Here is a 16,372-nt window from a genome sequence, read left to right as displayed (position 1 = left end):
AATTAAATTAATTAAGGATTTATTTGTTGGAATTAGTTGAGGTTGAGAATTATCGGTATTATTATAAGAAGTGTAATTGGATTAATATGTTGATTTAAGCGGTTAAGTTTATAGTCAGATTAGTTCGTCGGTTTAATCGAAAAAATAATATTATCATATGGGACTAATTATTATTAGTAATAATATTTCAATATTAGAGTATTATTTATTTAGTTGGATTTAGCTGTTGTGTGTCAAATAGCAAATAAAGAGGTGTAAATAATAGGCCCATTAAGAGTATTAATTCAGTGTGGTTGGAATTAAAAAGAAAAGAAAAAGGGGTTTTAGAAGATATTGTACGTGGAAAGAGAGAAGAGAATAAGAGTTTGTGAATAAAAGGAACTGCAGAGAAGAAGAAGAGAAGAGAGAGTGTTGTACGGACAAAGAAAGAAAAGAGGCAAAGTCAAAGCTATGACCAAAGGATTCAACCAGAAATTATAGAGAGACCGTAAATCCAAGGTAAGGGTGGTGTTCAATCTCTATAACCGGGTATATGATAGACCGTATGTGGGATGGAATTGTATGAATTTTGCCATGGACTGTTTGTTATTTCTGTATTATTTTGATATTAAGAAATTAGTTGTTCGATCGATAATATGTGATATTTTGGTTGATAAAGAGGTTGTTTTGCCTTGAAAGAATAAAATATGTTGTTAATTGTTAATTCGAATGCTATGTATCTACGAAAACATGAAATTGCAGGTTTTGTTTTATGTTGAAATGTGATATCCCATTGTTTTTTCGAAATTTTATAACCTTGATTTTATAATATTCGCCTGGTAGAAATGAGGTTTTACATTAGTGGTATCAGAGCAGGTCGGTCCGTTCGGCCAAAGCTGTCTAATCTTGTTTATCCTTTAGTACGCGACAAGTGTGTACAACACTATCGGTACTTGTTGTTTTTCTAATCACTAGTTGCAGGAGTTGGCTTGAAGCTAATTGGGGGAGAAGCGGTGCTTTCGGACATGTTTTAGTTGTAAGATGTGGGTTCAGTGTGCCGTGGATGGCGGTAATTCAAGTTGTTGAAGTTTGTTGTGTCCCGAATCCGAAGGTAACATGGATTCAAGGTTTTTGGTGATTGATCAAGTGGAGCATCTGGAGAAAGAGGATGAGCAGGAATTATTGATGTTTACTTCTCGAAGGATGAAGAGCAATTTAGCAGTTGTTGATATGCAAGTATGGTGCAAATTCCTGATGTTCTATAGGTGATTGTTAAGTAACCAGATAATGGTTATAATATGGAATTTAGGAATTTTCTATGTTCAGCGTGGTTGATGGACTGTGAAGTTGTTGTTTAAGTAGCCTTACGTAAGATGTTGACGTAGGAACAATGATTAACTGACGGATTGCGGTAGACCTTGTTGTGAAATCTTAGTGAGTAATTGAAAAAGTTGTGGTAGTTGTTGGAACATTCTGAATCGCAAATTAAAGTCAGAAAAGCAAAGAATAGGAAGTGTTGGTAGTGGTGTGAAGGATTTCTATCCTGATGTTATCATAAGGTGTGAATTAGTAACTAGCTACAAGACGTCGATGTTAGGATGTTCAGATGATTTTATAAGTTATTGAATTATAATGCTTTTGGTGGCGTGAGTACAAGTTCTAAAGGAACACTATTAATGTTGGTAATGATGGTTTATACTCCATTATGGTTGTCGGCTATCTATTGGCAAATTGAGGAACTCATCACCCTTAATCTCTTGTTGATAGTAGACGAAATCATGTTGGATGATGTAGACTTGACTTGCTATCTTAATAGTGCGAGGAGTGATTGATGTTGTTATTAGTTACTGTAGATGATGAATAATAATTCTTAATCGGACGAAGTGATTATGTTGCTTAAGATGATGTCGCTATAAGAGTGATACAATGAAATAAATGGAGTTGTTGATGTTTGTCGAAAATTGACATGTACAATTATAGAAATGAATTTGCGTGTGTGATTGGTGTTTTGAATGTCGTTAAGGGTGATGTGACGTTGAATATCCAGGTATAAGTGTATTATAGTTGTTTCTACTTTATAAAGTTGATATTCCAAGATATTGTTGAAGAGGTTGATAAGTTCATAACGATTATATCGCAAAGGTGTTGAATGAATATCATGTATGTATTGGATTCAAACCATGCCGAGTTGTTGTAGTATCGGAAAAGTAGTAGTCGAAGTGTTGGCAAACGCAACCGAGGGTCGGAGAGTTGGAAGCGAAGTTGAGGACGGTTGTGTCGGATAGATTTTCGAGGACGAAAATATCCTAAGTGGGGGAGAGTTGTAACGCCCCAAATTTAATTAATTATTTAATTAAATTTATTAAGGATTTATTTGTTATAGAATTAGTCGAGGTTGAGAATTATCGGTATTATTATAAGAAGCGTAATTAGATTAATATGTTGATTTAAGCGGTTAAGTTTATAGTCGGATTAGTTAGTCGATTTGATCGGAGAAATAATATTATTATATGGGACTAATTATTATTAGAAATAATATTTGAATACTAGAGTATTATTTATTTAGTTGGATTTAGCTGTTGTGTGTCAAATAGAAAATAAGGAGGTGTAACTAATAGGCCCATTATGAGTATTATTTATGTGTGGTTGGAATTAAAAAGAAAAGAAAAATGGGTTTTAGAAGATGTTGTACGTGGAAAAAGAGAAGAGAATAAGGGTTTGTGAAGAAAAGGAGCTGCGGAGAAGAAGAAGAAGAGAAGAGAAAGTGTAGTACGCACGGAGGAAGAAAAGAGGCAAAGTGAAAGCTATGGCCAAAGGATTCAACTGGAAATTATAGAGAGACCGTAAATCCAAGGTAACGGTGGGGTTCAATCTCTATAACCGGGTATATGATAGACCGTATTTGGGATGAGATTGTATGAATTTTGTCATGGGCTGTTTGTTATTTCTGTGTTGTTTTGATATTAAGAAATTAGTTGTTTGATCGATAATACATGGGATTTGGGTTGATAAAATTATCACCGTGCTTTGTGTTTTGCTGTTTTGTGATTTTGAAATTTAGGATGAACCGTTTCTGTTGATGAGTAATGAAGGGTTGTGCTAATTATTATTTCTATAAATATGGTTGCTCTGATTTAATTTGAGTGGAAATTGTGTGATTGTTGATATCAGAGTTGTTGAGTTGTTGATGAAATTGCGAAATCATTTCTGGAAATATTCTGTATGATTTGGTAGCATTGAGAAGAAGAAGCAAAATTGAAGGAAGAAAGGAACTGTGATTTGGTAGCACAGAGAATGGGGTGGGCGCCCCAAAAAGGTAAGGCGGGGGCCACCAACAAGGGGTTGGCGCCCCTAACACTAAAGGAACAATGTTAGGCGTCTTGCATCATGGGACGGGGGCCAACAAATTTGATTCTTATTAGTTCTTTTAATAAGTGCCCATGTAGGTATATATATTAGTATAACTCCACTATATTCATCCTAATTAATTTAGTACTTATATGTTCATCCTAATTAATTTAGTGCCAATAGAGTAAGTGATTTAATTATAGGAGCTGGAACGAATTTAATCGAGTTTGACTATTATTAGAAGAATAATCTAGCAACACTGGTAGATGACAGTATTAGAATAGTACTGATAATATTAATGGAGAGTAGCATTATTAGTAGTTTTTAGACGATAATTAATTAACCGGTTTTAGTCGGAAATTGTTCGAAATAATTACTGATTGTAGTCGTAGATTTTGGTTGGGTTGATGTATGGAATTGGTAGAATTAAGCGGTAAACTTAGTTGTCCGAAATTAATCGAAATTTGTCAGGGTAGTTTGTATATATTAGTAGGTAATTGGGGTTGGTTTATTTTGTTGTAATTATGTCAATTGAGTTGAACTGCAGATACAGATGAATAAGTTATTTTGTTCTGGTTTATGGACCTTATTGAGTTGCAGGTCCTATGACCAATGTTATTGGAGTTAAGCTATTGTTATAAATTGTTGTTGATTAAGTTGTAGGCCTATGGCCAGTGTTGAAGCAACGTTGAGTACCTCTGTTTATTGCTACACTGTTGATGTAGGCATATGCCTTGCGATGATTGTTGTTGTGGTATGTGACTGTTGCATTCATACATTTGCATCTTTAAGTTGGTCAGGATTGACAATTTTTAAGTTGGAGCTATGCTCACCACGTTGGCCTGGATTGACAAATTTGCGACGAAGGCTTATGCCTCGATAAACTGGCAATTTCTAAGTTGGGAGTTCAGCTCCAATGGTACCACATGCATATGAACTGTTGAGTCACATCTTGAGTTGTGTGTTAAAGTTGTTGTTGTTATTGAGTTATGTGGATTTAAGTTGTTATATGGACGTGTTGGTTGATTAAAGTTGTCTGGTTGTTGTTATTAAGTTGTTTTTGGGTTGTTGCATAATTGTTGTTATGAAGTGGTGAGATTTTGTTTGACTCTGATCTAATATATTATTTATCATACACCTGTTTATATTGATTTGATATCTCATCCTTTCATTTGTTTCGCCGTTGCCTTTATACTGGTAACGTGTAGGTATTTGAGAATGAAGAATTAGTAGCTCTCCGTCTAAGTCGGTTTAGTTGCTCTGATACGTAGCACTCGAGGGGATGAATGATAATTGTTTCTATGTTGTTGTTACTACTCTAGTTGTTGAATAATTATAAGTTTAAATTTATTTTAGTTGAATAAAGTTGTAAATGATTTGTAAGTTGAAAGATGTGATTCTGCTACGTAATTAATAAAGAGGTTGTTTTGCCTTGAAAGAATAAAATATGTCGTTAATTGTTAATCCGAATGCTATGTATCTACGAAAACATGCAATTACTGGTTTTGTTTTATGTTGAACTGTGATATCCCATTGTTTTGTCGAAATTTTATAACTCTTGGTTTTATAATATTCGCTGGACACTTTTGATTGTCTCGACATACCAACGTTCATATGTGCGTAAGAGCCTCATATATAAGAATGACCATAAATGAGAAGCTTACAATGACATTTGCACCTCTCCCAATAGAAATAACTTCCTTTATTGATGGAATGGATTCCCTAATTAAAGGAATTTTAATATAAACATTTTAACATGCAACCATTTTATGAAGCCATTTTGCTACTTTCAATTGTCCCTTTAGTATCATTTGCAAGCTTGGGAGAAACTACAAAAAATTCATATTCATATACACCCTCTGGTTCAATGTAAATTGGTTCCAAGAGTTTGCAAGTATCATGTATGGGTTTCACAACCATTTCCCAATAGACATTTTTTATGCATTTTCCCGCCTCTACCATATCCCTATTAAACCAAAAATAAAATTTAAATTTGATATAACTTCTCTAAACTAATTTTCTAACTTTAGAATATAAAGGGATCAATATCAACTATTGATTTTAAGCCTCGGATGAAGATATAGCTTTTTCAAATATCTGCAACATGAAAACATTATCATAGTGCAGGGTTGGTAGGAAAAAAACAAAAAAAGAAATCATGATGTTTTCTAGAGAGTAATTACAGTTAAAGAAAAAAAGAGAAGAATACCACGGGTTGGTAGTAACACCTGTGATTTTAGAGGCCATGAAAGGAATCAGTTTAAAATATAAATATTCTTGAAAGGGTTAAGCAGTAAGCAAAGAATCAATAAAAAAACAATTTTGAACCAAAACACTGAAATATGATGACAAGGCAATCCTTCATGTGGTGAATAAGTGATGGTGCAGAAGGAGGGGAGTGAAGAAGAAGCGTAACGATGAGTACAGAGAAGAACAGAGGCATGACGGCGAATCAGAGTGCAACCGAATCATATTTTTTTATTAATTAAATAATAAAATTAAAATTATCTCTCTCCTCCATTATCACAACCACCCTCCATGTTGGCAATTAAAAACGAAATTAAAATTTAAATAAATTTAAATTCTCTCTCTTCTTATTGGTTGTGCCTAAATATATGGATTTAGGTTCGTGTCCATGCAAGAATTGCTCTCGATGTTGAGTTTGGGGTAGATGCTTCTTGGGTTTGTGGGAGGTTTTAGAAAGGCCCAATGTTTCTTTGCTTATTTCTTCTTCTTTTATTAAATTAAAATATAATTAAAAAAAGAGAAATTAAAATAATAGTAAACATAGGGAAATAAAAATTGAATAGAAGAAAAATATAGGGGGAATTGAAATTAAAGAGAAATAAATTATTAAAAAACCTAAAAAACATGAAAGATGAAGAAGAAAATAAAAGAGAAATTAAAGAGAAATTTATCATTTAATAAAATTTGACATATAAATCATGACTTGCACATAAAAATAAAAGCTTACATGAACGAGCTTCCAGGATCTATCCATACTCGTTTGATATTTCAATTGTCAATTTTCATACTGATGACCATGGACCATTGTCGTGGGGGAAGATTCTAACGGCATCACTGCTAGAAAAATTGATGTTGGTCCTTGGTTCTCTCAAGATGATAGTAGAGAATCTTGGTGATATTACATTTGTTGGCCATCTTCAAGGAAAGGTGGTAAAAATGGGATGATGATGAAGGTGTGGCCCAATTGTTTACCGAGGTCCCACAGTAGGCACATCACTATAGTTGTCAAAAAGTACAAATTGCATGGTCACTAGAAGAAAAAGCTTGTTTAGTGAGGGATTTAACCCTTCACAAAATGCAAAAAACCCCTTACAAGGGGACAAGTCCCTTAGCTAAACAGGTCATCACAAATTATTTGTGAGGGGTTTCCCACGTCACATTTTTGTTTGAGGCTAAACCCCTCGCAAAATATAATCCCTATATTTCTTGCTGCAGACACCCAGGCGTAGGCACACTCTAGGTGGCGTAGGGTGCCAGTATTTGCTAGGGGTTGTCAATGTATGTTTTGGTATTTAAGCCCCTTGCAAATTGGCTGATTAATTTTTTTGACATGATACCTCATGTTAATATTTACAATATTGTATAACAAGTATTATATATATATATATATATATATATATATATATATATATATATATATATATATATATATATATATATATATATATATATATTTAAAAATAAATTTGTAAAAATAATACATACTACAACAATATTTTAAAAAAGAAAATGGGTCATGCACTGACAGTGTAAAATATTTTTACACTGTCAACCAATCACCACCATGCATCTAATTAAAATATTTTTTATTTAAAAAAAACTTTAATGACATGGCACATTCATTATTCCCTATTGGATGACAGTGTAAAACTATTTTACACTGTCAGTGCACTACCTTTTAACTCATTTTAAAAATATCAAACATTTTAATATAATAAATATCTTATATATAAAGATACCTTTTTTAAAAAATTTATTATATCTTAAATATATCTTGTTTATTTTATATAAAATACACATAAACATAATGTTTAAATAATTCTTTTGTATAAAATTGTTTTTTTTCTTTTATTTTTGAAATATATATCCATACCACATATTTGAGCAAATTCACAACACATCCCTCCATATCTAACATTATTTAAATAAATCATAAACCTTTCAACCATGACTTTCCTCTTATCGAGGAGCGTCTTTCACATGTTTCCCATGAAGGGGCGAGTATGACGCAGTTAGGGAGAGCTAATCGCTAATAGCGAAATAATCCCCAACCAATAATAGGTAATTTACAAATATATCATTACACACTTATTACATCTTTAAGGCCATTCAAAATTATTCAATTAAATAAGATGGCTCAACATATTTCAGGGGGCCTACATATTACTCAAATTTCTCTTTATATTCTTCCAGTGTTCTAGTTTGTTTTATACATAATAACAATTAAAAGAGACTTTGGTTCATTGAGGGTTGAAAATATTTGAATATGGTTGTTATGAGTTCGTTCCAAGTCGAATTTGGTGCAGAAAACTCCAACATTTGATGCCAAACAAGTGATTTTTTTCTCAAGGGCTACCATTATTTCTTGCAGTTTTGTCGCAGCCGACCAAAAATATTTGAGCACTCGCACACTCGAAACACAAACAAAGTCGTCCCATATTTTATTTATTCCAAAAGGAAAGGAAAAATATTGATAAAACCCACAAAGACAGAGATAAGGTAGTCATTGTAACCATGAACGGGTTCGGGAGTTGGTTATGCAAAGGGAAGGTATTAGTACCCCTCACATCCATCGTACTCGACGGAAACCATTTAGTTAATCTTGTGATCGTATGTTAACGGGATGTTTACTTTGCGTTTTTAGAAAGAAAGGAACGAGATTTGATTTTTTTTTTATTATTGTGCTCGTCAAGACATTATATGTTGTGCATATGTATTCCCATGTGCAATTTGAAAGTCAGAGTGTCGTAGTTTAGGATAAAAAGAGTTTTTTGTGGGGTTTTTTAAAAAAGATGAGACAAATCGAGTTTTAAGGAGTCTTTAATGGAATCTAAGCATTCAAACAAAGGCTTAACCGCCATCAGCTAAATGTTTTAAAACAACTTGTACAAGTACGTACAAACCCTTCTTAATTTCTCTATTATGGACAAAATTTGATTTGATTAAGAAAGTAATTAGAAAATGCACTTGGTGTTGAACAAGATTTGTTGGATTAAAGTGTGAAATCGAATTGACGTTAGAATTAATCATAGAGTCTGGAGTTCTTAGAGCTACGAGGAATTTCCATCGCCTCTTTCACTTCAATCATCCTCTTTCGACCGAACACCAAGTCCGAATCAATGGGATCTCTTCCATCATAGACCGAAGCAAGCGCAAAAGAAACGCTAAAACCGCAACGAACCGGTCTCTTTAACAATCAAGTGAATGTAGAAAATGAATGCTCTCACGATCGTATCAAGATCATTCTGGATGCTCAATTGGTAAGATGACAAAAACGTTGTATTGATTCAAAATTTGAAAATCTTTTTTTTAATAGGCAATTGGTTATAGAAATCGCACTAGGGGTGCAACCCTTACAACCAGAAAACTCTAAAAAGAGTTGGAACTATTAAGAGGTAGCTTGTACCAATCATAGAAAATAAGCCTAGACTTAGAGTCACTATTACATAACCATCTCCAAGAGTAAAGCATAATGTTGTAAATAATCACTTCATAGCTAAAGGAAGCATTTTCAAAATTAATGTTGTTTCTAGTGTTCCAAATACTCCAAATAAGAGCCAACCAAATGAGATTGATTTTAGCTCTATTCTTTATATTTTTCACCTTCTCTTGAATGCTTCCAAAATTCTTGAACTCATCCAAAGAAAACTCCAATTCGGTGCCCAACCAAAGATAAATTCTATCCCAAACCGCTTTTAAAACAAGACAATGGTAGAAGAGGTGTTCCAAAGTTTCCGAATGGTTTGAACAAAACACACAATCAAGGGAGGAAAAGTTGGACATACCTCTATGGGCCAAAAGATCTTTTAGAGGGAGTCTATTGATAAAGAATCTCCAAGAGAAGATTTTTATCTTCCAAACAAGTTCCAACAATTTGATTGTAGAAGTTGTCCAAGTCAAGTCCTTTGCATTAGACACCGCCATAGAAACACTAGAAACCGAGAAGCAACCGTTAGAAGTTAGATTCCAATGAAAGTCAACAACGTCGGTATTATCTGGTTCGATACCGTTTAATAAAACCTTTAGGTCCCTCAATTGAGATGCCCCGGCCGAGTCTCCCCCTAAAGTACCGGGAGGAAGCATTCGCTCAATATCAACAATAGCTTCAATGTTCCAAGAAAATGTTCCATTATTCCAAGAGACCACATCGCTAACCGCACAAAACTTATTGGTTGAAAGATCGAACAAGTACGGAAAAGCGGGGGTACTAAGAGTTTGATCTCCCAACCAACAACTATGCCAAAAAAAGAATGTTGTTACCTCTCTTGAACTTGCAATTAACCCACTCGGAAAATCCCTCATCGAAGCACTCCCCCTTGAAATCGTTGAGAATAACATCCTTCCACCAAGAAGAATCCTCACGGTTTAGAACTTCCTCACTAGAGGCTAACACTTTGAGTTTTGGATTACGATATCTCAAGAGAAGAAATTTACTCCAAATTGCTTTGTCCTCCTTCAAAATTCTCCACTTCCATTTTAGAAGAAGAGCTTTGTTCATTTCACCGACATCTCTTATTCCTAACCCTCCTTTCTCTTTGGGCTTACAAACATTCTTCCACTTCACCCACTGGATGCATCTTTTGTTGGTATTTCCATTCCACAAAAAATTACTAAGAAGGCTTCTTATTTCTTGTAAGGTTTTCTTAGGAGCTTTGTAGAAAGAGAGAGTGAAAATAGGAATAGCATTAAGCACCTAAGTAATTAAAGTCACCCTACCACCGATCGAAATGTTTCTACCCTTCCACCTAGATAATCTTGATTTGATATTATCCACAACATCCTTCCACACCCTCTTTCTCCTACCGCAATCACTAATCCAAATTCCTAAGAATTTAAAGGGAAAACTTCCTTTTTTGCAAGAGAGAAAGCTAGTAGCCGAATTTAGAAGCCAATCACCAATGTGAACTCCAAAAAAGTTGCTTTTGTGGAAATTGATTTTCAAACCAGACACAAGTTCAAAACCCCTTAACAACACCTTCATGCTCCATAAATTGTCACAAGTTGGTTCACCGATGATGATGGTGTCATCCGCAAATTGAAGGATGTCCACATAGTCTTCTAAACCATATTTGAAAGGCATAAAGTCTCCCACTTCCACCGATTTTTTAGTGAGAGCGGTTAAGCCTTCCATAGCAAGAACAAAAAGAAAGGGTGAAATGGGATCGCCTTGGCGTAAACCTCTTTGGACTTTGAAATCTTTAGTGACACTACCATTTACCAAGACGGACATATGACTAGTAAAAACACAAGAATCCATCCAATTCAACCACTTCTTTCCAAGCCCCATTCTCCCTAAAATCCATCTAAGGTAGTTCCAAGATATTGAATCGTAAGCCTTTTCGAAGTCAACTTTTAAGAGGAGGCAACCACGCTTCTTTTTTTTGCCCAATCAAGCAACTCATTCACTAGTAACACACCATCCATCATACTTCTACCCGGAACAAAAGCGGTTTGATTTGGCGAAACCAATTTGTCCAAAACCCCTTTCAATCTCTCCGCCAAAATCTTCGCAATAATCTTGTATAAGCTCCCACCAAGCAAATAGGACGATATTCGGACAAATTTTGCGGATTCTTATTTTTAGGAATAAGCACTAGAAAAGATGAGGTTATAGCTTTGACAAGTGTGCCTTTGTTATAAAAATCTTCGCAAAGCTTCATCAAATAATCTTTCAAGAGATGCCAAAACTTTTTGAAGAAATCCAAAGAGAATTCATCCGGTCCCGGGCTTTTACTTCCTTCGCAAGACCAAATAGCTTTCTTGACTTCGCTTTCGGAAATGGAGTGTTCAATAATCAAAGAATCTTCATTTGAAAGTGAATTCAAGTGGATCTCATGAAGCTCCGGTCTATTAATAACATCTTCTTTAAAGAAATTTTCAAAATGCTTAAAGATGTGATCTTTAACTTCACTAACCTCTTCCAAAGTTCCCGACAATGTGCCAACCGAACAAAGAGAATTCCTTCTTCTTCTATCTCTTAAGGAATTGTGAAAGAATCTAGTGTTATCGTCCCCTTCGGCTAGCCAAAGTTGTCTCGATTTTAACCTTAGGAAACCTTCTTTTTTGTTAAGGTTATCCCAAAAATCCTCCACCGCTTTAAACCTTTTCTTAACCACCTCTTCCGGAGCTTTACCTGCAAAATGAACAAACAAGTTATCTAAATCGTTCATTTCTTTCCCTCCTCTTTCTATTATGAGGTCTATCCAACCGTAGACCGATTTGTTCCACCAAGAGATGTGAGCTTTTAGAGCTTTCATCTTTTCTACCAAGCAAAAGTCACCTCTCCCTTTGACGATAATCTTCTTCCATTCCTCTTCCACAAAAGAAGAGAACTCCTCATGCTTAAACCACAAGCTATTAAACTTAAAATGTTTAGGTCCCCAATCTTTTCTATTGTCTTTCAACCAAATGGGAGCATGGTCGGAAATGTCCCTCTCGCCTATGTATTGCCCGTCCATGTTCCATTCTTCTATGAAGTTTTCTGATAAGAGGAATCTATCTAACCGACTCATAGATTTCCCGTTACTTTTGAACCATGTGAACTTGCCTCCAATCGTTGGAAGATCTACCAACTCCATGTCTTCTATAAAATCCTTAAAAGTCCTTATCTCCTTGCTATTCCCTCTATTGGAAATTCCTACTCTTTCGTCAAAAGAGGAAATAGAATTGAAATCTCCACCAACACACCAATAACCACCTATGTTGTTGTTTTTGAACTCGCTAACTTTTTTCCAAGTTCTCATTCTAGAAGCATTATCACAAGAGGCATAAACATTAATGAAGTAAATGAGTTTTCCTTCTTTCTCCACGCAAAGACCAAGAAAGCCTTCCCCTCTAAAACAAAAGATTAGAGTAAAAAAATCTTTTTTTCCACATTGTAAGAATCCCTCCCGATGCTCCATTAGCGTCCAAGAAAGACCACTCAATGTTGTTGTCTCCCCACAACTCTTTAACTAACTGCGAATCCAAACTACTAAGTTTAGTTTCTTGAATAAAACATATGTCTACATCTCCCTTTTGAATGTGGAAGCCAACTCTCTTTCTCTTAACTCGGCTCCCTCCTCCTCTCATATTAAGGGATATAATAATCATGGAGGAACCTGAGTTAAAGTCCCCTTTGTCTCCTTCCCTCCTTTGCTGTCCCGCTGCTCCATAAGTTTCAGTTTATTAATCGGGTCAAAATTGTCTGCAACATTAGAGATGCCCAACCTTATCATTGAGTTCCAAAGCCCCTCCGAAACAGAATTCAACGCTCCATTTATGACTCTATCATTGCAATTCCTGATGTCTCTGCTAGAAACGGAGTCGCAAGTTAACGGAATTCCCCCGATAGATAATTGTTCTTGGCAAAGGATATAGCAGCTGCACTCTGGATTGGTTCTTGGCAATGATGTTTTCTCGTCTCAACTGGATGAAAGAACGACTCTACTTTGTCCCCTAAATCCATCACCTCCCTTATCTTCTTCCTAGTGTTTTTTGAATTCTTCGCCTTCTTGCATTGTTCATCAAAACTAAAATCCTGACTTGTAATGCTATCCTCAATCCTCTTCTTAAAGTTGATTATCAGACTTTTCTTTTTTGTGCCCAGTGTATTTCGTTTTACCAATTTTGCAGATTTATGATAAAATGGAGAGGTACCTGTATTACCGTTATTCCGTGAAGAAATGCCCTCCTCAATGGGCTTTACATTTTCTAATTTCTCTAAAATGGGCCCATTGCATTTTCAATTCTCACATGTTTGATATCCTCCATTTTTTTATTATTAAAAGAACAAGAAAAGACACCGGTGTTACTTTCACAACTGGCCGTGGGGTCCACGAAAGAGGTGTCTATACCTTCAAAATTTGAAAATCTAAAGTTCTAAGTGCTTGAGTGTGTGTTTATAGAGGTAATGAAATAACTGGGTATAGTCGAAGAAAGCAACAACAGAAAAGCACCAACAATCAAGGAAAGATATAAACCTGATCCCCAACATTCCCATACCCTCTTCACTATGTATTTTTCGATCCCCAATCCCAACATTCCCATACCCTCTTCACTATGGAGAAGATCTTTTCTCGTATTTTTACTTATGGGAGCTTTTAGTGTTTAGGGTTTTGAGGATGATTTCTACAGAGGTTTTCTAGGGAAAAATATGTGTGCCTGGAATGATATAGGGGGCTGCTTATATAGCAAGGGGAAAGAGTGAGGTGAGTGTGTGAGGAAACAAACTTTCTCCCTAAGTTTGTTCTCATACGTGAGAAGGAAGTGTGGAGAGGATAATATTGACAGGCTGTATGTGTACTATCCTTGATCCTTGGAAAATTCTGTTATGAGGAATGGGGACAGAATGGGAATTGGACAGTTGTTTTTGTCTGTGGTGAATATTCAAAAAGCCTCATAGAATCACTTGTGGTCCCTCTCAATTTGGTGACATCACTTGCTAAAATGCAAACCGAAAATCCTTGCTGTGTATCTTTTTATTTATTCATATTTGAAATATGGATTTATGACTGTTTCTTGTTGTTTAAGTTTTAAAATCCTTCACATTTCTCTCCATGATTGGCATAGAATCTGAATCTCTTGAACCTTGACTGTACCCCTTTGAAAATCCTTGATATTCACTTAACTTTTCATGCTTGAACTTGGTTTGAATATGAATGTGTCCATTGATCCTTGAAAATACTTGTTAATTGAATGTGGTCAAGTTGCAAATTGGAATTGGAGTGGTGATGGCCTGCTTGTGCATTTTAAATTCCAATGGTGCTCTAATGAAATTCTTGGTATCTTGTGTGATATGTTACTTGTGTGATAGTATGTTGAAACCTTGAATATTCATTTGATTTATTCAAATTCTTTGGCAGGTCCTTGTTCACGGCAGCAACATGAAATGGTGTGATGGAGGAATGGAGTCATCCATAGCAAAGTTAGCACATGGTAGAGCTTCTTCACTTGGCTTATGATAGAATTAGTATTTTGTTTTAGATCACCTGTATAAGACAATTGATCCTTAACAATAGCTCAATATATTTTTTGCGAAATTTGTAGTAAAAACCTGTATATTACTGCAATCTTGCCTTAGTTAAAATGATGGTGTAATGAATTGCATAGGGAAAAATCAGATTCTCACACTTCAAGAAAATCATTAGCAGCTTGTGTTGGTTTGGCAAATATGGGTGCATGTAAACTATTTGTACAGATTGTATGATGAGAAGCTATGCATATAACAACTTCTATATGCAAATGTGATATTTAACGCAAAGATGGTTTGGTTAACCTGATATGAAATAATTTTATGGTAATCAACAAAAGATTTTGATTCAAATGGCTATGGTCATCTCATGTTATTCTGATGCAAAAATGGATTAAAACCAAATGAAAAAATAAATTGAAACTAAATACAGATGTATTGGAACTCCTAATTACAAATATGTGATGTGAGCAAGATGACCACATTGCAATTCATATTGAAATTCAAAGAGATATATAATCCAACTTTCAAATATAATCATCCTAACTCCCATGACAAATTGGATCCTAATGGAATATTATGGTTAAAAGATGATCCCATGTAAACACATGATGGCAACCTTTTTCTGAAAGGAATTTCAACAATGCCTTCTTAGTAAACCTATGTCATGTTAAAACATGATTGGTTCCCAACCAAACTTGGGATTAAACCAAACGTCATTTGTCAACTCCTTGAATTTGAAATAATGAACAACAACTTGATTAATGACAATACATGAATGATAATGAAAGCCAATGACCAAATGAAATGGTCATAATGCAGGTGATTCACATGATGCACATAAATGCTAAGCGAATGGAAATTTAAAACCTTTAAACCTACTGATATGCCTAGAGGGAGGGGCAAAATTGGGATACGACAACTTCCCCTATTTAATTATCCTAAGCCTAATATCTTGATAGACCTATGCCTTCATGATATCAATGGCAAAAAGGTAATTAAATACAGAGAGATCCAAATTTTGCCCCTCTGATGTAATGCAATGTAATGCACTGCGATGAGTCTGGATGGATTTATTAGGAGTTTATTTTACCGGAGCATGATATGGGTAACAGATTATGTGGCGATTAATCACGACACTGATTGGTTGGAGAAAACTAGAAGGAGTCCGACAAAGAGACATAACTCATTGGGAAACGACACAACAATACAGGGACTCGTGCTAGGGAGAAGGCCCAAGGCAAAGTCGGAGAACAACAAGAGAAAATATCCTTCATTGAGAGACTCCACTAGAGTACCATAAATGTGAATGGTGATAACACATTCCCCTTGCATAATCAACCCCCGTATCCTAGATCTCTATTTGTTTTGTTAGTTTTGATTTAAAAAGCTTTTCTGAATTTTATTTCGCTTTTTTCTCATTTCCTTTGGAAACAATAAACCGCGGTAGGGACTTTCACTAAAATTACGAGTTGGGTCAATCCAATGGTCTCGGTCTCAATTTTTCACCAGTACAGCTACCCCGTACAAAATTGCATTGACTGATGCGTTGATCTGACTCGTATGTGGTGATTTGAGTTAACATCAACTTTAGCTAGGGGACACCCCTCGCAACCTTGCATAGAATAGTGCGTTGCTTGAGACATATGTCCCCACATCTGCAAAATTTTTCTGCCCAATACAAAATTTTGGCGCCACTGGACAATGTGATGGGTCACCCCTCGCAATGATTTTTTTCAAAATTCAAATTTCAAAATGCTTCTCTACGTAAATGTTGCAAGGGCCACCCCTCATATTTTAGTTTTCTACGTTGTGAGGGGTTTAACCACAAGCAACGTAATTAATTTA

General features: G+C 35.2%; 2 protein-coding genes across 2 annotated transcripts; both read right to left on the bottom strand.

Annotated features, from left to right (window-relative positions):
* Positions 1–8,943: 8,943 nt before the first annotated feature.
* On the bottom strand, positions 8,944–9,876 carry LOC131658506 (uncharacterized). Its single transcript, XM_058927792.1, has one exon. The coding sequence runs from the start codon at positions 9,874–9,876 to the stop codon at positions 8,944–8,946; it is 933 nt and encodes a 310-aa protein (XP_058783775.1).
* Positions 9,877–10,267: 391 nt separating this feature from the next.
* Positions 10,268–10,861, bottom strand: LOC131658505 (uncharacterized mitochondrial protein AtMg01250-like). Its single transcript, XM_058927791.1, has one exon. The coding sequence runs from the start codon at positions 10,859–10,861 to the stop codon at positions 10,268–10,270; it is 594 nt and encodes a 197-aa protein (XP_058783774.1).
* Between the last annotated feature and the right edge of the window lie 5,511 nt (positions 10,862–16,372).

Source organism: Vicia villosa, linkage group LG3, assembly GCF_029867415.1.
Source record: "Vicia villosa cultivar HV-30 ecotype Madison, WI linkage group LG3, Vvil1.0, whole genome shotgun sequence".
NCBI classification, from domain to species: domain Eukaryota; kingdom Viridiplantae; phylum Streptophyta; class Magnoliopsida; order Fabales; family Fabaceae; genus Vicia; species Vicia villosa.
The sequence above is the reverse complement of the archived record's forward strand: the minus strand, read 5'-3'. Positions and strand labels throughout refer to the sequence as shown.

Excerpts from the sequence above, each read along its gene's own strand:
- LOC131658506 (XM_058927792.1), bottom strand. The coding sequence starts at position 9,876 with ATGAGGGATTTTCCGAGTGGGTTAATTGCAAGTTCAAGAGAGGTAACA.
- LOC131658505 (XM_058927791.1), bottom strand. The coding sequence starts at position 10,861 with ATGGGGCTTGGAAAGAAGTGGTTGAATTGGATGGATTCTTGTGTTTTT.